The following is an 18,033-nucleotide window of genomic DNA, read 5'->3' as shown; positions in this document are numbered from 1 at the left end:
TTTTGAGAGAATTTCACTTGGTCCCATTTACACAGGCTTCACTGTATCTCCAGAACCTGTGAGATTGCTACTAGATCTTAAAAAGTGGAAATGCTATTGCAGAAGCAGCAGTAGCACAATACCATGTGGCTGAATCCCATAAGATCCATTAACACTCCCTGCCACTCTCATACAAACTGAAACCATTCTATCAAATTTTTAAAAAGCATCGACTCCAACTCCAGGGAAATTGAACTGCCAATACATTCCTAGTCTACAAAGTACACAACCACATGCCAGGTACTTTGAGTTTGCTGGATCCTGTCTTTTTTTTTTTTTTTTTTTTTTGGTCCCAAACCCTCACACTGTTCTATCAAAACAGTACTCCTAAGCAGCTCAAAAATATCATGCCTCTGACACAACTTCATGCAAAAGTAATGTAACAAGCAACTTGCATCTAACATGACACCTGACAGGCACATTTTTTAAACTCCTGCATTGCTTATTAGTATTGAATACACAGAATCTATTGTAAATGGCTATTTTAATACAGATTAACACTTAAGTATTTAGAAACAACTCCAAATATAACTCTAGCCATTTTAGATATTAATACTCCCAGCTTTATTTCACAGACAGCACATTCACAGAAAGGGTGGAGGGAAATGTTCAGCACAAAATAGAATCCTGCCCCAAATGAAAGCAAAATGATTTTTACTTTTGCTATAATTTACTGAGAAGTCATGCATTTCAAATGAGTTTCCTTTGCTTTGTTTTTAAATTATTTGGAACATATGGAAAAAGCAATCACAGAGACTGCTTGATAGAAGTCACAGAGAGGAAGCATTGATTCTGCTAAGGCTAATACAGTCTTTGCATATAGAAGGAAGGAATACGGTGCAGAAGCATTAGGGCAAAAAAAAAAAAGACAGGATTTAGAAGACTATGCCTTGAGAAGGCATTAGCCTGGACACCGCATCAATACTGTGTTGCATTACAGAGATGACAATTCAGGAATAATGTAAACAAACAGGAAAAGGCAAAGATGCTAGAGAATTATGAAAGGTTTAAAAAATTACTTAGTAAAAGACTCAAAGACTTGAAGAAGTATTCTACTTCTAAAAGTACAAGCAGCATTTCAAAACTAGAAAGCATTCCACCTAATTGCAGCCTCCAGTCTAACCTCATCACACAGTAGGATGGGATGAACTACCTCTAAGAAGTGTTTTTTTCTCCTCTCTGACTCAATGGGGAGTCCAAATGACTATCTTAGACTACTGCCTATCTTTTGGATAATGGCATTAGGTAATGTCAGGTAAGATCAGTCTCTGGATTTACTCTGTATACAGCTACAGAGAAAAGAAATGTTGGTAAGTAAAAATCTGCAGTATACCAGATAAAGGTATAGATGACCTAATATGCAGACACAAAAGTGCACATCAATAATCACATCATAATCAGATTCTACTCCAGATCCTAAGAGTGAAAGAAATAATCCACTGGAATGACTCACCAAACATTATAATAAAATATTTCTCTTTTTCAAAAACACAGGTGTGCTTTTTTCTTCCAAAAAGCCATGCTGTGCACTTAAAAAGAATTCAAGTAGATGTGTACAATAATCTGTATCATTATCTACATTTTTTGATCAAGACTTTATTATGCATTATTCCCATGCACCAGCTCCAGTTTTTCTGTACTGAAAAGAGAGCAAGAAGCAGTCCTTCAAAGGCCCACACTATTACCTGCTGAATTTTACATTAGACAGAACATATTTTATGAGCGTGACAGATAAGTAATATGTTTTTCAACACCATACGGTTACTATTTTTCTGTCTCAGCCTCACAATCTAGATCCTGTATTGGTTTTCCTCTCTGGATCAACAGACGGAAAGGGTACTTGAGGTATAAAATTCTTCTTATCACTTACTCCATAATGTTGTTTCAGCTTAGATAAAATACTTCCTGTTATCCTTTCGTCATCCAGTTTCTGTGGGAGGTCTGGCTCCCACCAACAGCTATCAAGCTGCTCAGTATCAGAGGGCTGCCTTAGTCATCAGTTCTCAGTTAAGCAGACCTGAGCACATTAAATGTTGCTAATTACTGTGCTAGAAAACACAGGAAAAGTCAGAACTCAGACTTGGGCTCACAGATTCACATGGCTGTCTTCATGGTGTCTTTCCACAAAACTACATTCAGATCCAAAATGAGTGTAGCTTTTGCTGCTCTCTCCCACTCAACATGCGGTATTCCATCTTTTCTCCCAACCCCTGAGGATTTCTCAATTCCTTTTTTTTCATTATCATCATACCACTCTAAAGTCCTGTGTTTCCCTTTGTTACAGATGAGGATGAGACAGAGCTCCCATGGGATTTTTGTCAATGGTGGCCTTCAGCTGGCTGGAAGGTTGTTGGTAATTGACATGGGACACTCCATACATACTTTTAACAACTCAGCATGTTGCCCACACAGCACTCTCACCCCTTGCAAAAATCAGGGATAAACAATCAGGCCTGGTACTGACCTACAATAGATCTGGCATTGCACAGAACTATGCCTCCAGGTCAGCCTTCACTTCTCTTTTCAACCAAAGCAGTAAATAAGGTGTACTAAGTATACCCCTCAGTTCTTTCTTTGTTTGGATTTCCTTTGTTTTGGATTCATTAAAACTGCAAGTTAAAAATGGCTCTGCTGCAAGTAAACCAATATTGAAAGCAGCAGCAATAGAATCAATGGCCTCTGGTTTGTTTGTTTGTTTTGAAATCTTGCCTTTTCCTTTTGTTGGCATCATCTGAAAGGAAAGACCAGGGAAGAGGGAGTCAGAAGAAGAACAAATCCCTGAGAAAGAAAGCAGGTCTTAAAGGAGCAAGAAAAAAAAAATCCAAGGGGCATCAGAAGGGAGTATTTTCTCTTCTTATTTACATTTTTGTTTCTGTTAAGGAAGATTGCTCTGTTGTATGACGGCCTCATGATTTTTCAATCACAGGTACTGCAATCTTAATCTACTAATATTAGAAAACAAAAATAAATGTTGATCATAAAATTTTCTTAACACTCATAAATGCTTTTCACATGTGGCATCCAAGCTTCAAAACTGTGGGCTAATCACTTATTCCAAGCATCAAACAAGGAGATTCTGAGAATTTTTAAATTTTGGTCTTGCACAGATGTCCACATTGCCTTATCAGTCAACTTTTCCGGTACTTCAGCTGAAGCAGATTGAACTACTCAGAATGAGGAATATTACACACATAGATAGCTCTTTCATAGACCAACCCTTAATCAAAATACACACAAGTAAACTTTACTTCTTTCCTATTTATCAGTGAATCACTTCCAATATGACATAACACTTCAGAAACAAGTAACTTCCATCAGGCTATGTCCTGATTAGTTCTAGTGTATGAGCAGAATACTGAGGCTGCTCTTGCTCCTCTCTTCACAGAGTAATTGACAAGATACAGCTGATTTTCTTGCAAGAAATTCACTTGGATTTGGTGGCTTTTGGATTCTCTTCCAACAATGATCGATGGTGGTGACTGTTTCTGCAAGACAGACCATTTTTAAGAACATTACAAACCACCACAAGCACTTACAGAGGTGTGTTCATCACCTCAGAGCCTGACTAGCCTGTATTACTAGGCTTCTGACCACCATCCGATAGCAGCTTATCATCAAGTTTGTGTCGTCTGTTCTTCAAAATGTGAAATGAGATTTCTGACCATTTTCCTGTTGCCATATAGCTGCACTCTCTGGAGACTTCTGTTCAGCTACCCCATGCTGAAGAAATGCACAACCACTGTCAGGTGTCACACCATGCCTCTTCAGTAGTACCAGGCATCTGCACTACTCTCTTTCCTGAACTGCTCACACCCTTCTGGATGGGCTGGGAATGTTTCAATATTAAAATTTTGAATTTACTGCATAGCTTCCTGATGAATAAACAAACACATGCAAGAAGGAGCACAAAGCAGACAAACAGGACTAATAATCTGAGAACACTGAATGATGGAATTTGAGTATTATGCTTTTGACCCAGTGGTTTAAGCCAGACTGACTGATGTGCATATGTATGTAGATAAATTCAGGTTTTGATCCTCTATTTTTCAGAGATGTTTAGGATTTAAGAAACTGCAAAATTAGAACTTCCAAGCATATTGTGCTCTTTTTCAATGGAAAAAACATTAATTTGCATATGCTTCCTGTGATCAGCTTGGCAAAGGTTAACCTCTAATTATGGTAGAGCTCCTTATTTGTACACTGATAAAGTATGCTGGTGTTAATATTTAAAAAGAGCTTTTAAAAGAAATAAATGAAGTATTCCTATTATCAGGAAAAAAGTAAATGTTCCCTAGTATCTGCTTGTGAAAGGCTGCTATATTTTAACACACATTACAGCAGAAATGCTATTCATATAATCATAAACTTTTTATTACTGAACTTAGCTACACATTTGAGAAGATTCACAAAACGAGATGACTTTTAGACAACGTTAATATGTTCAAGTGTCAAAAATTAAACAAATTAATGAGAAAATAACTTGTTTCAACTTAGGCATCTCAGATTTGGTTGATCAAGCTCTAGTGTGCAACTATGACAAAATTTCTGTCATTTTATGTCATTATAATGACACAAAAAGAATGCCACCTCTGAAGAGACGGTTTGGCCTTACAGTGTTCAGTGGCCTCTTTCAAACCACAGTGGATTCTTACTGCCTTGTAGGTCACATGGAGAAACAGCAAGATGAGATGTTGGCAAGAATTGTCTGCCTGATCCTCTTACGCAGTTATTGTTGCTAAATAAAGTTGGTCTTGTTTCTTTCAATCAGGTCTGTCCAGCTCTTCATTGGTGGTATGACACTGGCAACATAGATAGCATGCAGCAAATCAGAAGCCTTCTCACAAAACATCCATCAAAACACACACCTTCAGAGCATGTCAAGCACTAGATACTGTAAATTCAAAAAGAATTCTTACCCAAAAGAGCATTTTTCTGAAGGTAATATAAAATATAAAGATTAAGAACTCTCCCTTACATCTAGATTGCTCTCAATTTCAAAGTCCTCAAGGAGTATTTCAGGCTAATAAAGACAAAAGCAAAAGGGTTCCAGCTGCTGCATACAACTTCATCTGCCTTCCCAATTCACAGATAGGGATTTTGTTTTCTTCCTTTCGAATGAGGAGAAAAACTACTTGGAAACACAAGTAACTTATGTTTTCCACCTGAAGAGTTGACTCTTTTCTGGAATTCTTTAAGTGAAGCATTGAAGCGTTTATTCATTTGTTGCTTACTTTTCCCCCTGAGACCAGAGTTATTACTTGAGTAATTGCAAAATTAAGTACCCACAATAAATGTAAGCTTCCAATGGAAAGCTGTAAGGCCAGAATTTCTGTCTCAGAGGTAACTATCCTCCATGTTTATCAATTTATTGTCCTGGATGTAGAGAATCCTGGTATCCATCCTTGATGTAGAATTGCGTCTACCAAGGGGCACTGGGAACATCTCAGCATTCTGATGATGAGACAGTGGTCCTGGGGACTGTCAAGCATGTAGAGGAAAAAGAACCTGACAGCTGCTAATGCAGAGAATAACACACACTCTTCTCAGAGTTGGTCTGCAAGGGAAAAAGATGCAGCTACTTCCAATACATCTGCTTTCAGTTTCATTTACATTTTGTCCTGAACAAAATCTAAGGCCTTCAGAATTTCCTTCTCTTAATGTAATGCTTGCTCTGCAACAGTTTTAAGCTAATGAAATAACTGTAAACCATTATTTTTCATTATCTTTTTTAAATGTGATGTCTATGAAGTTACGTGTTTATTGTCTCCCTCTTCCCTGTGACACCTGAAACTTGAGCACATTATATGCAAAATCAAACTACTTGATTATGTTATACTGCAAAGCACTCTAAAACACCTGCACATAAAAGTTCTACACATGATTTGTTATTCATTATCTAGGTATTGCAGAAGGCCACATTAATGCAGTAACGTCACTTGCTATAAAAATATTCCTAGAAAAACATAACCCACATAACACTACCATGAAACACACTTTCACACAGCCTTCTTATATTTATGACATTGCAAATCAAAAGCAAGAGGTGGTTCAGGCAAGAAATAAAAATGTTCCATGAGAAAGTGATATACGAAGGAGAAAGCACTGAAATGCATCTTTAGGGTATACAGTATAAATCATTAAACCCCATATTGTTTAAAATGTGTGTAAGATCAGCTAACTTCATTTTTTAAAGCTGTTTCCAGTTTATGCCCACCATGTGTGGTGCTTCCCTGTGGTTTGTTATTTTACTTCAATGGCAAAGGGAGGAAACCAACAAAGCTCAGTAACCATACTGCATAGCACAATGTAACCATGGAAGCATTTGTCCACTTGTCAGAGACTCTCCAGAACGATTCAGCCATTCATTTCATTGAATCAATATTGAAGCTTTTAAGATTTATTACTTGAGGGTGGAAGAAAACTAATAAAACAAATTCCTTGTTGCCTCCCATTAAATACATCTTGTCACAGTAGGCATATTAATAGCTTGTAAACACTTTACTGGTGTCGTGTGGGTTATGTTACTGTCCCTACTTATGGAGGGATTACTCATAATGTATTTGCATTAACATGCCTGATACTCACTGAAAGAACTTAAAGGTTTCTGACACATTCTGCTGTATAGAAGCTGAATCAAATAGAAAGACAAAAGTTGTAAGAAAATAGGGGTGGAGGGAATCTGTTTTAAAATTCATGAAAATGCTCCCATCAAAGAGTTTCTATGTCTACTAGATCACTCTCTTATTTATGTCATAAACTGAACATTTGCAATCAGACCTTAAATGCTAAAAAAAGTTGAATGGGATGATTTATTTTACAAGTACTTTCATATTTGATAAAATATGCTATAATTATCTAAAAATTACAAAGATAAAGGCAAAACTGAAACCAGCGTGTTTTGTACAAAAAAACCCCATTTCTTAAGCTATATACTGATAAATATTCTAGATTGCAAATAGCTATAGTACATGGTGAATATTTCTTTCTTTTAAAATCAGCTTTATATTGAAAAATTGAAAGCAAAAATAGCAAGATGCTTACAATTACAGTACCATTCCTAATATCAGGAGCAGAGAGTGTTAATTCAACACTTTCATTTACACTTGCATGCCATTACAGATGAAAATTGAAGGCATCTTAAATACACAGTTCAAATACTTATCAATATAGTAGGCTGTGAATGCCACACCTGCTCACATATTAAAGCTTTTCAAGACTCTGAATCAGATCTTTTACCATGACAGCCTCCTTGCTCCTGCTTCCACTCCCTTCTGCTATTCCTCTCTCCCTTTTGTGAAAGCTGTTCGGCATACCCCACTATTCCAGCTGTAAGGAGCTTAAAACAAAGGATGAAAGTAATACTAGGATATTCCAGACAACACCATCGCTTGCCTATAGGCCTCTCTTCATGTGGGAAGAACAGTAGAAGGGTAGAAGAAGAGGCTGCAGAGCTGACATGATTGCATGTGTGTATCGGGGCCAGCATAAGGGCACTTTCCCACTCAGTGGAATGACATCAAAGGACTCTGCCAGTGAAAGCTTTTGTCAGTTGTAGCTATAGGTAGCAACATACCAATACAAAATACACCTGCAGTAAAAACTCGCATGCTGGTGGGCTTGTAAGGGTGAATTACTGGTACCAAGGAGGCCAAAGAAAGCTTCTGCCTTGGCTGAAATCCCAATACTTAAAAAACACCATATAACATCCAGCTCCTTCTTGTGGTAGGGAAACTATCAAAATCCTTAAGCTTTTTATTTCCAAAATTAAGAAGAGCTTATGAGAGTGGCAAAAAGCCAGTATTCTACAATTAAGAAAAAAAACTGAATAAACATGCATCTTGGTGCAATAGCATAGTAAAAATTCAGTCAGAAACAAAATAAAAAATAAATCAGTATACAGATTATAGAAAAGGGAGAGAGCAGCCATTTTAAATCACACTGCATAAAACATAGAAGATTAAAGACATAAGGGAAAACCACTGGGCTGGCAAGACAATGACAAGTTTAATAACCATATTTTAAATGCCCGTAATAATCAATTCCAAAGATACAAAAGGAAGTTTAGGTATATAAATACCGCTTGACAGCAAACCCAGCCAAAACAATGTAAAGGCTGATGAGGGATTTCACTTATAAAGAGGTAAAAGAAATGAATGGAATAAATATGTGATCTTATACAAACAGTGCAATTTTGTTTAATTCTGAAAGATTATAAATTTGAATGACAGTAATTCTGCCGGTGTAACAGAACTGAATAGCTGGAGGACTTACTTTTAAATCACATTACCATATGGTAAAGACATAGTACAATGCCAGTAAGCAGTGCAATGCTGTAAAATGGATTAAAAACTAGTGGGTATAGCTCAAGCAGCATTCTCCAGTAAGAGATCATGAACAAAATATAAATTTCATTATAAGGAAATGAAAATATTTCTATCATGTAGTTCAACAAGGGTTACAAATAGATCTGCTGCTCCTCAACACTCTTTCCTCATAAATACAAAAATCACAGCAAGATGCTTGTGATATCAATATTAGCAGAAAGGAAATGAGAGTATTATGGTGATGGCTCACCTGTTAACCTGCTTCCATTAGAACAAGTCATTTTTAGTTAAGCACTGCTGAACAAAGCAAAAATACAGGTTATACCTTACAAATGATCTTCTGGATCATTTTCATCTGAAGCTGTAGCAAGAGAAGCAGCTCACTGTTAAAGTGTCCAGTGTGATGCTATGCCTGGGAAAAAAAAACAGTGTGATCTTCAGATACATCAACACTAAGTTAGTGACAAGTAGCGGAGATGGGGGAATCATTTACCTTTGTATGTAGCACTAATGGGGTGGGTATTTGAAATCCCATAAAGGTCTGGTGTCCACATTTTAAACACAATGCTGAAACCCACAGAGGATGCAAACAAATCAAATTTCCAAAACCTGAGAGCTAGAGAAAGCAGAAAGGAAAAGTTAAGAACACTGAATGCTTAATTCATCTAAAAAAAAATGAGTGAAAGACTTGATTACTTGAGTGCTAAAATTCCCTCAGAGAAAGAAAAAAAAAAAAAAAAAAAAAAGCACACTGAAAGCATTCTTTAACTTACTCAGGAAAAACATACCAAAAAATAACAGCCATTCCTGGACTTAATTACATATTCATCCAGCTAAAATTGGACAACATGTATAACAATCTTTAAAAAAGAACTTCAGCTATCACACGACAGAAACTCTTATTCATCAATACAAGTATATGAATAGGAATTCAGACTCTTACAGCAAAATCCATCTGTGAATAACTTGAAATAAATTTTCAAGAGCCTATACTCCTTTTTTGCATACTGTCTTTACCATAACTGAATGGTTTCACTGGTAGATTTTCTTATTCTGAGGATACCTCAGCTGAGCAAAGTAAAACATAAATCAAAAGCAAATACAAAGATCTTTACAGATTTTTTGAAAACTAATCACCAAACAACCAATGCACTCTACTGGCTGTGTTATGGAAGATACACAGCATATTTCTACTATGAATACATAATAAATTTAAATAAAATTTTAAAGTAACCAATTCATGTTGAGTAGCCAAAGGTAAGCAGCAAATACCTGAAATATGAAATCAGGAAATAACAGTCTCAATCCAAAGATAAATTTTCATTCACTCTCATTAAAAACATAACAATACTAAACTAAACAATTAAATTTCATAGTCCTTTTAAACCCATTTTAGAGTGAAATTGTTGGAACCTTGCCAACTAAAAAGGATTTATTGCTAGTTTTGAGGCTCAAGGTCCAGATTATAATATTTACAGTTAAATGTATACACGCAAATATTTCCCCTGGAGAACAGACTACTCCGCAAGTGTCTGCATATTTAGCATTATCTGCCTCCTGCATACTTTTATAGTTTATAAATAGCCCCTCTTACTGCCTCTTAACACATCTTCAAGTCAAACACTGCTCTTAATAACTTCACACTTTGTTTGGATTCTATTGGAGCTGCAGATCTACCTTGACACTACGGTTTCCTACAATTTTAGCACCATTCCCAAGTACTAAGCAGGGAAGCAGAGAAAGACAAAGGCTTTATATTTATTTCTGTGTGAATCTTTTAGTAAGTCATAGCTTACCATGTCAATCAAGCAATTAAAACATACATTTAGATATTTGGTACTAGCTATCTAAATGTAAATCTAGCGCTGTGGTCCGTAACCACAGAATGACTTAAAGGCTTACAGAAACAGTGGTGGCACATGACATGTGTGCAACTTCCAGACAGAAAGAATATACGTATTTATCTATTTAGTTAGTTAAAAATTACTAATAACAAGTTATATCAGCCCTCCAACATCTCCTTTACAGTTACTTTCTATTAATTCCTTAAGATCTTTTTAATATTCCTGTGTGTATACCTAACTTCCTAGCTCTGATCAAGCCACACTAGATAGAACATGACCAAGGGGAATGGGGTAGAGATCCCTGCTCTTGGAATGCTGTGGAGTGATTAACACTGACCCTCTTGCTCATTGAGAATGCACTATTAGGATATGCAAAGTAACTTACATGGGGATGGAGAAAGGCTGTGTTCCTATTAGCATTCATGGGAGCTATGCAGCTCCAGTCTTGTTCATCAAGTTTGGAATATACCCTTTTGTTATTGATGGGAAAATGTCACTAGTTACAAATGGTTACACACAGGGGTGTAGCAGGGTCAAAGCAAACTCCAATACTTTCTTTTCCCCCTCTGAGGCAGAGTGCTGCTTCAGCAGTTCTTTTTTGACCTGATGGTACACCTCTTTAGATAAAAGAAATGTTGAAATTCCCTACCCTGACCTTTTCTGCAGCCTCACCACCCAAAGATTAAAGAAAACCTCCAAAAGAGTATGTCATTAGTGGTGTATGATGGGACAATCATCAGACACTGCTGCAGGCATCACTGCGTATGAAGTCTGCCTCCAAACTCCTCTCCAGGTCCACCCACAGCTCTGATGGGTCTCATAAAAGTCTTTCAACAGCATGAATAGGGTCTGAGTCATCCGTTTCCCAGCCACAGACAACTACAGTTGCTTCACTTCTATTCCTGAAAGCTCCCTTAAAAAACCAAAACAAAACTGGTCGGTGCTGCAGATATCCTTTGCCAGATGTGGCATGACACCTCTTAACAGATGGAATTCTCATTCACTAAGTTGTAATTACTTTTTGCCAACTTGAGATCCCACAAAAAACTTAGGGTTTATGGGAAATTAATTCAGTCACCTACAACATTGCTCTTGCTGGAAATACAGTTGGTGAAAGATTCAATCTACTTGCATTTTGCCATCCCCAGAAATACACAGAAACATTCTGGGACCTCTAAAAATATGTTCACACATTTGTCATTAATCTGAGAATCCCGGCTTGTCTTTGCTACAGAGCAGCTTCTATGCAAGGCTGTATCTAAGACCTTCAAGTGCAGCTATGTTAACTAGTACAAGCCGTGCATCTGACCCATGACAAAAAATAGAAGACTTATTTCTGAGCAGTTTTTGATTGGGAAGATGCTATAAATTACTCTGAAAGAAAAGGAATTATCCCTAGTTAGACTCCTAAATGGTTTAGAGTCTTCTGACTTGTAAGGAACTTTGGTTTGAGGGAATTCTAACTACACTTGGCATCTACAGCCATTAACAAATACAGAATAAGAAAACCTAAAAATTAACTTACACTGTACCCAACTTCCTGCCAGAAGGAAACCCTGTTTACATGTTACCACTATTCCATCCTTCTCTGCAAAGGGCAGCAAGCAGGCCTGCCTCATCGGGCCAGCTCGTATTTTATGCTTACTGCCGAATTCTGCACCTGACAATATTTATATTCTTTTGTGCAAACTTTCTCTGTACTTTACAACACAGAACTTCTATGCTCTGGACAGAACGTTTATGTTGAAATGTACTGCTTTTCTTGTTGTTATTTGGCTAGGCAGCATGTAGATAACCTTTGGATTACTTGAATTTTACTAGATCCATTCCTCATCCATAACAGAGCACTATTTTACGGTAGATATGAAACATATATATATATATTTACTTTTTATAATAAGCTGAGACACAAGAACACACTGCACCCTGACAGCTTATTTTACAATACCTGGAAACACGGCCTCAATTTTTTTCAGCTTCAGTGGTGTGAAGTGTGACTCTCTACAGAACTACACGATCACTAGTTTTCACATTTATGCCTTCATACTCAAGTTATTTCACTTTCAGAATTAAAGTCATAAAAGACATCTGCCTTTGTTAACACCAAACACATTTCTAACCCCTTTGGTTGTTCAGAAAAGTCTGAAAACATCATATAACAGGGCTCAAAAACAAAAAGCAAAAAACCCACCCCTTATTTAAAATTATTTGTAATTTGCTGAGGGACCAGACTCACAACTACATTTCCCTTCAGCAACAATACAACCATGTGTCACAACATATTCAGCCTAACCTTAGAGCTGTCACCTTTTGTAAGAAATACTGTACTTGCTCCTGCTGTAATCAAAAATTTCCTTCTAAGGCTGTGTCAGAAGAAACCCACACTAGGTTAAATTTACCAGGCCAGTAAGTCTTCCTATTTACCTCAGCAACTGCAACAGCTGCTGACAGTTCTTTAATAGTGAAAATGACTCTGTTAGGGAAGCTGAAGTATCTACAAGGCTTAGTTTATTGTTTCTCTCTTGTGAAAAGAACATCCCAGCAAGGGCTTAACACCTGCATCTCTGCAGTACTGGTCCTGAGGAGGAGGGAAACGCGTGAAGGGATAAAAAGAAACCACCTGGCAACTTCTGAGGGAGCAGCAGCACCAGAACCAGGCAGGACTAAAAGGCCACAGACTTTGGAGAGGCGCTGCGAACCGCCACAGGCAAAAGGGGCTCTTACAAGGACAATGATACTGGCCCAAAGAGGCGACAGCCTTGGCACCGAGCGGCCTCCCGCTCCTCCGGTAAGGCGATCGGTACGGACAGTGCACCCACAAGGACCCTCGCAGGCGGGACTCTGCATGCCCATCTGCTCTCGGCACGCCGCCTCTCCCCTCCGAGCCTCCGCGCCCTCCCCCCCCGTGCGGCCGCACGCCGGCGGGGACAGCCCCCTGCCCCGCCACGCCGCAGGAAAGAGGGAGGGCGGCCGCCTCAGCCTGCCGCCGGGCGGGCAGCGCCTTCCCACGGCCCCACGCAGCTCCCGCAGCCGGGAGCCCAGGGCAGCCGGCTCCCCGTGTCGGGGAAGCCCCGCAGCCCCCGAGGGGGTCCCGGCGAAGCCGCTCGGGGCGGCGCCGCTGCCGTCCCCTCAGGGGGAAGCAGGCCCCTTCCCGCCCGCCTCCCCTCATGGCGGCGCGCGCGGCCGGCGCTGGGGGCGGGGCCGCCCTGCGGACGTGGCGCGGCGGCCGCCATGAGGCGCGGCGGCAGGTAGGGCGGCCGCTGGGGAGGAGCGAGGCGGCGGGGCCGGGCCGGGCCGGGCTGGGCGCCCCCTCGGCGGCGGGGCCGGCTGGTCGCTGCGCCGGGAGGGGTCTGGGCGGGCGGTGTGGGGCTCCCCCGCGAAGGACGCGACGCTTGCGGTTTGTTCCGTAGAGCCGCCCGCGGAGGATGGCCGGTAGAGGCGCCGGCTGCGGCCTGCAGCCGCCGGCCGTAGCGCAGCCGCCCGCCGGCGGGCACCTGCACCCCTTCGCCAGCGCGGCGGGCGCGGAGGGCGAGGGGCCCGAGGAGGAGGGCGAGGTGACGGAGCTGCGGCCGCGGGGCAGGGAGAAGGTCCGCCGGAGCGCCTCGAGGGACAGGCTGGATGACATCGTCCTGCTGACGAAGGACATCCAGGAGGGGGACACACTGAACGCCATCGCGCTGCAGTATTGCTGCTCGGTAAGTGCCAGGCGCGGGCTGCCCTGCCGCCGGGGCCGGCCGTGCTTAGCGCCCGTGCAGGCAGCGTCGGGAGCGCCGTGCTCTTCAGAAGTAAAAACAAAATAAGTAATGACGGCAGAGCGTTAGTGTCGCAGCGCAGAGCCTGCCGGGTTCCAGTTCCGTAGTGTGTTGGGTTTGGTTTTTTTTCCCTTAAAGCCAACCTAAGCGTAAGGAGCAAATGCATGGCTCTGCTTGTGGCGCTGCCTGGGGCGGACACGTTACAGCCAAGGTTAGGCTCTGCACAGCCACGCCTGGGCACTGTCCCTGCTGCCGCCTGTCCCTGTCGGGCTGAGCGATACGGAGGGCACTGCTGAACCACCGCTAGGGTTTGCGTGGAGCCCAAATTCCATTAAGGGAGGGGACAGAAAAACTCAGTGTAGTTTTGTTTTGAAATTCTGCTGAATTGGCAAGTGTTTATCGGCATGAGCACGTTGTATGCACCCCGTCTGCCTAAGCCCCAAGCATTCCCTTCTGGTGCTCAGAACTCGCTGCTTCTCCTCGCTAAAAGTTCTTAAATTAGCCTAGCAAATGTCCTTCCTGCCTGGTACTTTTGCTGGCCACTACTGATTAAGGCAGAGGCTTCTGTCTTGGTTAATGTTAGCCTTTGCATGTATCCAGTTTTAAGAGGAAATCAGCTGTGCATGTTGGTGGACTGTCTGGGCTAATTCAAGAGGTCAGATTCAAGATCCATATTATGGAAGTTTTGCTGTCATCACATTCTTCAGGCAGAAACAGAATTGGGGACCTCCTGTCATGAGCTTAGGTACCACAATCTTGACATAACTGCTTCATAGTTATGACAGACTTTAGCCTCCTTAACCAATTCTTGGCTTCAGAAGCCACCACAATTAGGTATTTTGAGCAGGTTTCCTAGGTCAGGCCTCAGATAAGAAATAAAAGATAACTGAGTTGTGCTCTGTCCTGGAAATTCAGCAAGAATATGGAAGAGCAGGCCAGGGCTACAGGCAGAAAATATAACTTGTGTTGTGCTGGAATCACTAATCACAGAATCTTAGACCTTAAAGATCATCTAGTTCCAACCTGCTGTGGGCAAGGACACCTTCCAGTAGACCAGGCTGCTCAAAGCCCCGTCCAGCTTGAATGCTTCCAGGGGTAGGTAAATGCTGCATTTGGCCATCTTCTACGCTCATCTGATTATTCAGCATGGTACACGTAACAAATACACTGTCACAGGAATTGGAACACCTTTTAACATTACAAGGTTAGTGCAGGCAGTAGGCACCGATGGCCCCACCTTACTGTTTCTGGCTATATCTGTGTTATAAGTGGAGTAGTTAGAGCAAAGCAACAAGGGTCTCTTGACTACCATGTTTTCTGTCTGTAACTTCTCCTGAGGTAGATGTCCTCAGGAGGACAGGAAGAATGTGAACTCGGGTACTGTCTGTGTTTGTCTTACAACGGGCACAATTCCTGAGTGCTTACCAGGTTGTAAAAAAGTACTGATTTTAAAGTACTTCATTATGGTGAGGTTTGTGGCTGTGCCTTCCATGTTGAGGGACGTACTGTCTCAGAATGAAGTTGCTAATTCTCCAAGGACACCTAAATCTTTGCAGAGTATTTCGCGTTAGACTTCAAATCCAAACTTCCTGAGAGCAAAACGAGATTAATTTTAAGGAGGAATAGGGAAAGGGAAGAGCTGACTTGATGAGGAAAGGTGGTTTCCGCTTCAACCCCCAGAAGCAGAAAGAGCATCCAAACCTTGGCTGTGGCTAGACAAATGGGAAGCTCGTAATTTTTAATATTCCTTATTCACAAGTTGCCAGTTTAGTTGGGAACTCACAGTAATTTACTTAATTTGAAAACACTGAGGTAAAGTCCCATTCATTTCACACAGTCGCCACTGATAGATGAATATACGTTAGACGAATATATATGTTTGAATTGACTAAGTGACTTTCCATCTTCTTACCTGAAGTGAGGAGGTGTGTAACCATGTAATTACCTCTTTGCTTTAACATTGTTCAGATTTGATCTCTGACCTCACTTTATATTGTTTGAATGGGTATCGGTTAAAAAAAAAAAAAAAGGGCAAAACAGAGGCCCTGCCTTTGTTTCATTAGGGAAGAATTGTATTTCTCAAGGATGTAGTACTCTCTTTATAAAGAGTTTTGGTTCAGTGGGGCTTTGATATTTAAACTGTTGGTTTTATTTTCAGGTTGCAGATATCAAGAGAGTTAACAATCTTATCAATGATCAAGATTTTTTTGCCTTGAGGTCTATCAAAATCCCAGTGAAAAAGTTCAGTGTATTGACCGAAACACATGTCTCTCCAAAAGGAAGACCAGTCCTCCGGCCTGCTCACTGTTCCCCAGACCTGCAGGAAACATCACCACCTGATAAATTCTCTACTAATGAGACTGCTGGCAACTTTTTAAAAGAAGTGGATCGAGATATAGAAGAGATAGTGAAGTGTAATGACACAAAGAGAGAGAATCTGAATGAAGTCGTCTCTGCCTTAGCAGCCCAGCAGATTGGGTTTGAGACTGATGGTAAAACTAAAAAAAGCAAGGATCCTTACTATGGAGCAGATTGGGGTATAGGATGGTGGACAGCTGTAGTGATTATGTTGATAATTGGCATAGTAACTCCAGTTTTTTACCTCCTGTATTATGAAGTTCTAGTGAAAGCAGATGTCAGTCACCATTCTACAATGGAATCTTCCCATTTGTTTGTCACAGCAGCATCACATCAGAAACAAATAGAAAATGGGATAAATCCACTAAATGTTATAAATGTTGATAATCGAGGAGACCTTCAGCCTTAACAACAGAAAACCCCAGGCAACTGTTACTGATAGACACGTAAGATAGCATTAGATAAAGGGGAAACCACAGAATGCAAAATGCATCTGGAATGCAGAGAAAATGCATCCTCATGTGTGACCTACCTTTATGGGCAGTGTTCCAGTGCAAGGGTATTTCTGTGAATCGTGTAATCTCTGAATATGCCTGAGACAGGCAATTTTTATGCAAGATTGGAATATAAATTAAGGTATAAAATTGTCTCTGAAGCTTTGCACTTTTTTCTATTTTGATAGGCGTATGTTTTTTAATTAACGATGAGGTGAAAAAATGTAGTTTAAATTAACACGAGGCATCTCACTGTACGTTTTACAGCCCTAAAATGGGCATTTGGGGATATCTAACTTTTAAACATCTTGAAGTATTTATAGAGTGCATAGTACACTTGACATTTTAATATCAGGTTTACACTTGTCAGTTAAAACTGCATTCTCCTAATCTTCTAGAGTAAGATTTTTTTTTAAAAAAAAACAACTATCATTCCATAATTAATTGCCACTATGAAGTTCTTTTTTTAATTTTTTTTTCCAAAGTGACTTTTATAGAGGCAGTAGCAAATACTTAAGCTGGAATCTTCAAATCTTGTGCCTGTGGTCAAAACGCATTCTTTAGTGCTTTTCACTATAAGCACCAGGCTTATAGGACTTGTTTTCTGTGTCTGTGACACTGTGCCTCGACACAGTCCAGTTGAGAGTGAATTGCTGAAACTTCACATCCTTGTGGTATCCTGCTGAAAACTGACTGGACTGGACTGGACTTCTCAGCTGTGTATGGTACAAAAGTGCAGAGGTGTGGCACCTTGCTATGACCGCTTCAGTAGTTCTCATGCTAATGGATTTTTCCCCCTCAAGTTAATGTCGGTGCAGGACTGACTTTTCTTCAAGGAGTACGCTAATGATCGAGTGCCCATGAACCTCAAACACTGACGACTTCCTGAAATCTCCAAGAAACCATCAAATGAGATTTTTTGGCTCCTAGCAAGAAACTTTACATTGCAGCAGAATAGACCAGTTGCAGCTTCAGACATGTTCTTTAAATTGTAGTGTATTCATCAACCACTCCGTGCTTGAATGTTTCATTTGGGGTTTCATGAACAACCTTGTTTTTCCCTCTCTTTTATTTTCTACCTGAAAATGCTACAAGACAAACAAAAAAAAACCACCACCCTGAACTCTTCCTACAGAAAGAAGAAGGTACTTGTGTACTCAGAATATTTTTAAATAAAAACTTGAGATGCTGCCTCTTAATTTTTTGTTATATTTGCCTTGTG

General features: G+C 40.4%; 1 protein-coding gene and 1 long non-coding RNA gene across 2 annotated transcripts; one reads left to right on the top strand and one right to left on the bottom strand.

Moving 5' to 3' along the window:
• Window positions 1-4,435: 4,435 nt before the first annotated feature.
• LOC130142746 (uncharacterized) lies at window positions 4,436-13,148 on the bottom strand. Its single transcript, XR_008819496.1, has 3 exons — window positions 8,857-13,148; window positions 8,689-8,775; window positions 4,436-4,838 (listed from the first exon to the last, which is right to left on the bottom strand). It is a non-coding gene; the product is annotated as an uncharacterized LOC130142746 (long non-coding RNA).
• A 189-nt stretch (window positions 13,149-13,337) lies between these two features.
• On the top strand, window positions 13,338-18,010 carry LYSMD3 (LysM domain containing 3). The gene is made up of 3 exons (XM_056325091.1): window positions 13,338-13,455; window positions 13,618-13,902; window positions 16,118-18,010. Exons 1-3 carry the CDS (start codon window positions 13,375-13,377, stop codon window positions 16,724-16,726), a joined length of 975 nt encoding a protein of 324 aa, XP_056181066.1. The 5' UTR covers window positions 13,338-13,374; the 3' UTR covers window positions 16,727-18,010.
• The last annotated feature ends 23 nt before the right edge of the window (window positions 18,011-18,033 follow it).

The sequence above is a fragment of the Falco biarmicus genome, chromosome Z, assembly GCF_023638135.1.
Source record: "Falco biarmicus isolate bFalBia1 chromosome Z, bFalBia1.pri, whole genome shotgun sequence".
Taxonomy (NCBI): Eukaryota; Metazoa; Chordata; class Aves; order Falconiformes; family Falconidae; genus Falco; species Falco biarmicus.
Note: the sequence above shows the minus strand (reverse complement) of the source record. Positions and strands in the feature narration are given on the sequence as shown.

Bases quoted from the DNA above. Each gene is read 5' to 3' on its own strand.
- LYSMD3 (XM_056325091.1), top strand. From the start codon at position 13,375: ATGGCGGCGCGCGCGGCCGGCGCTGGGGGCGGGGCCGCCCTGCGGACG. The intron at 13,456-13,617 runs GTAGGGCGGCCG...TTTGTTCCGTAG, and splicing joins GCCATGAGGCGCGGCGGCAG to AGCCGCCCGCGGAGGATGGC. The intron at 13,903-16,117 runs GTAAGTGCCAGG...TTTTATTTTCAG, and splicing joins CGCTGCAGTATTGCTGCTCG to GTTGCAGATATCAAGAGAGT.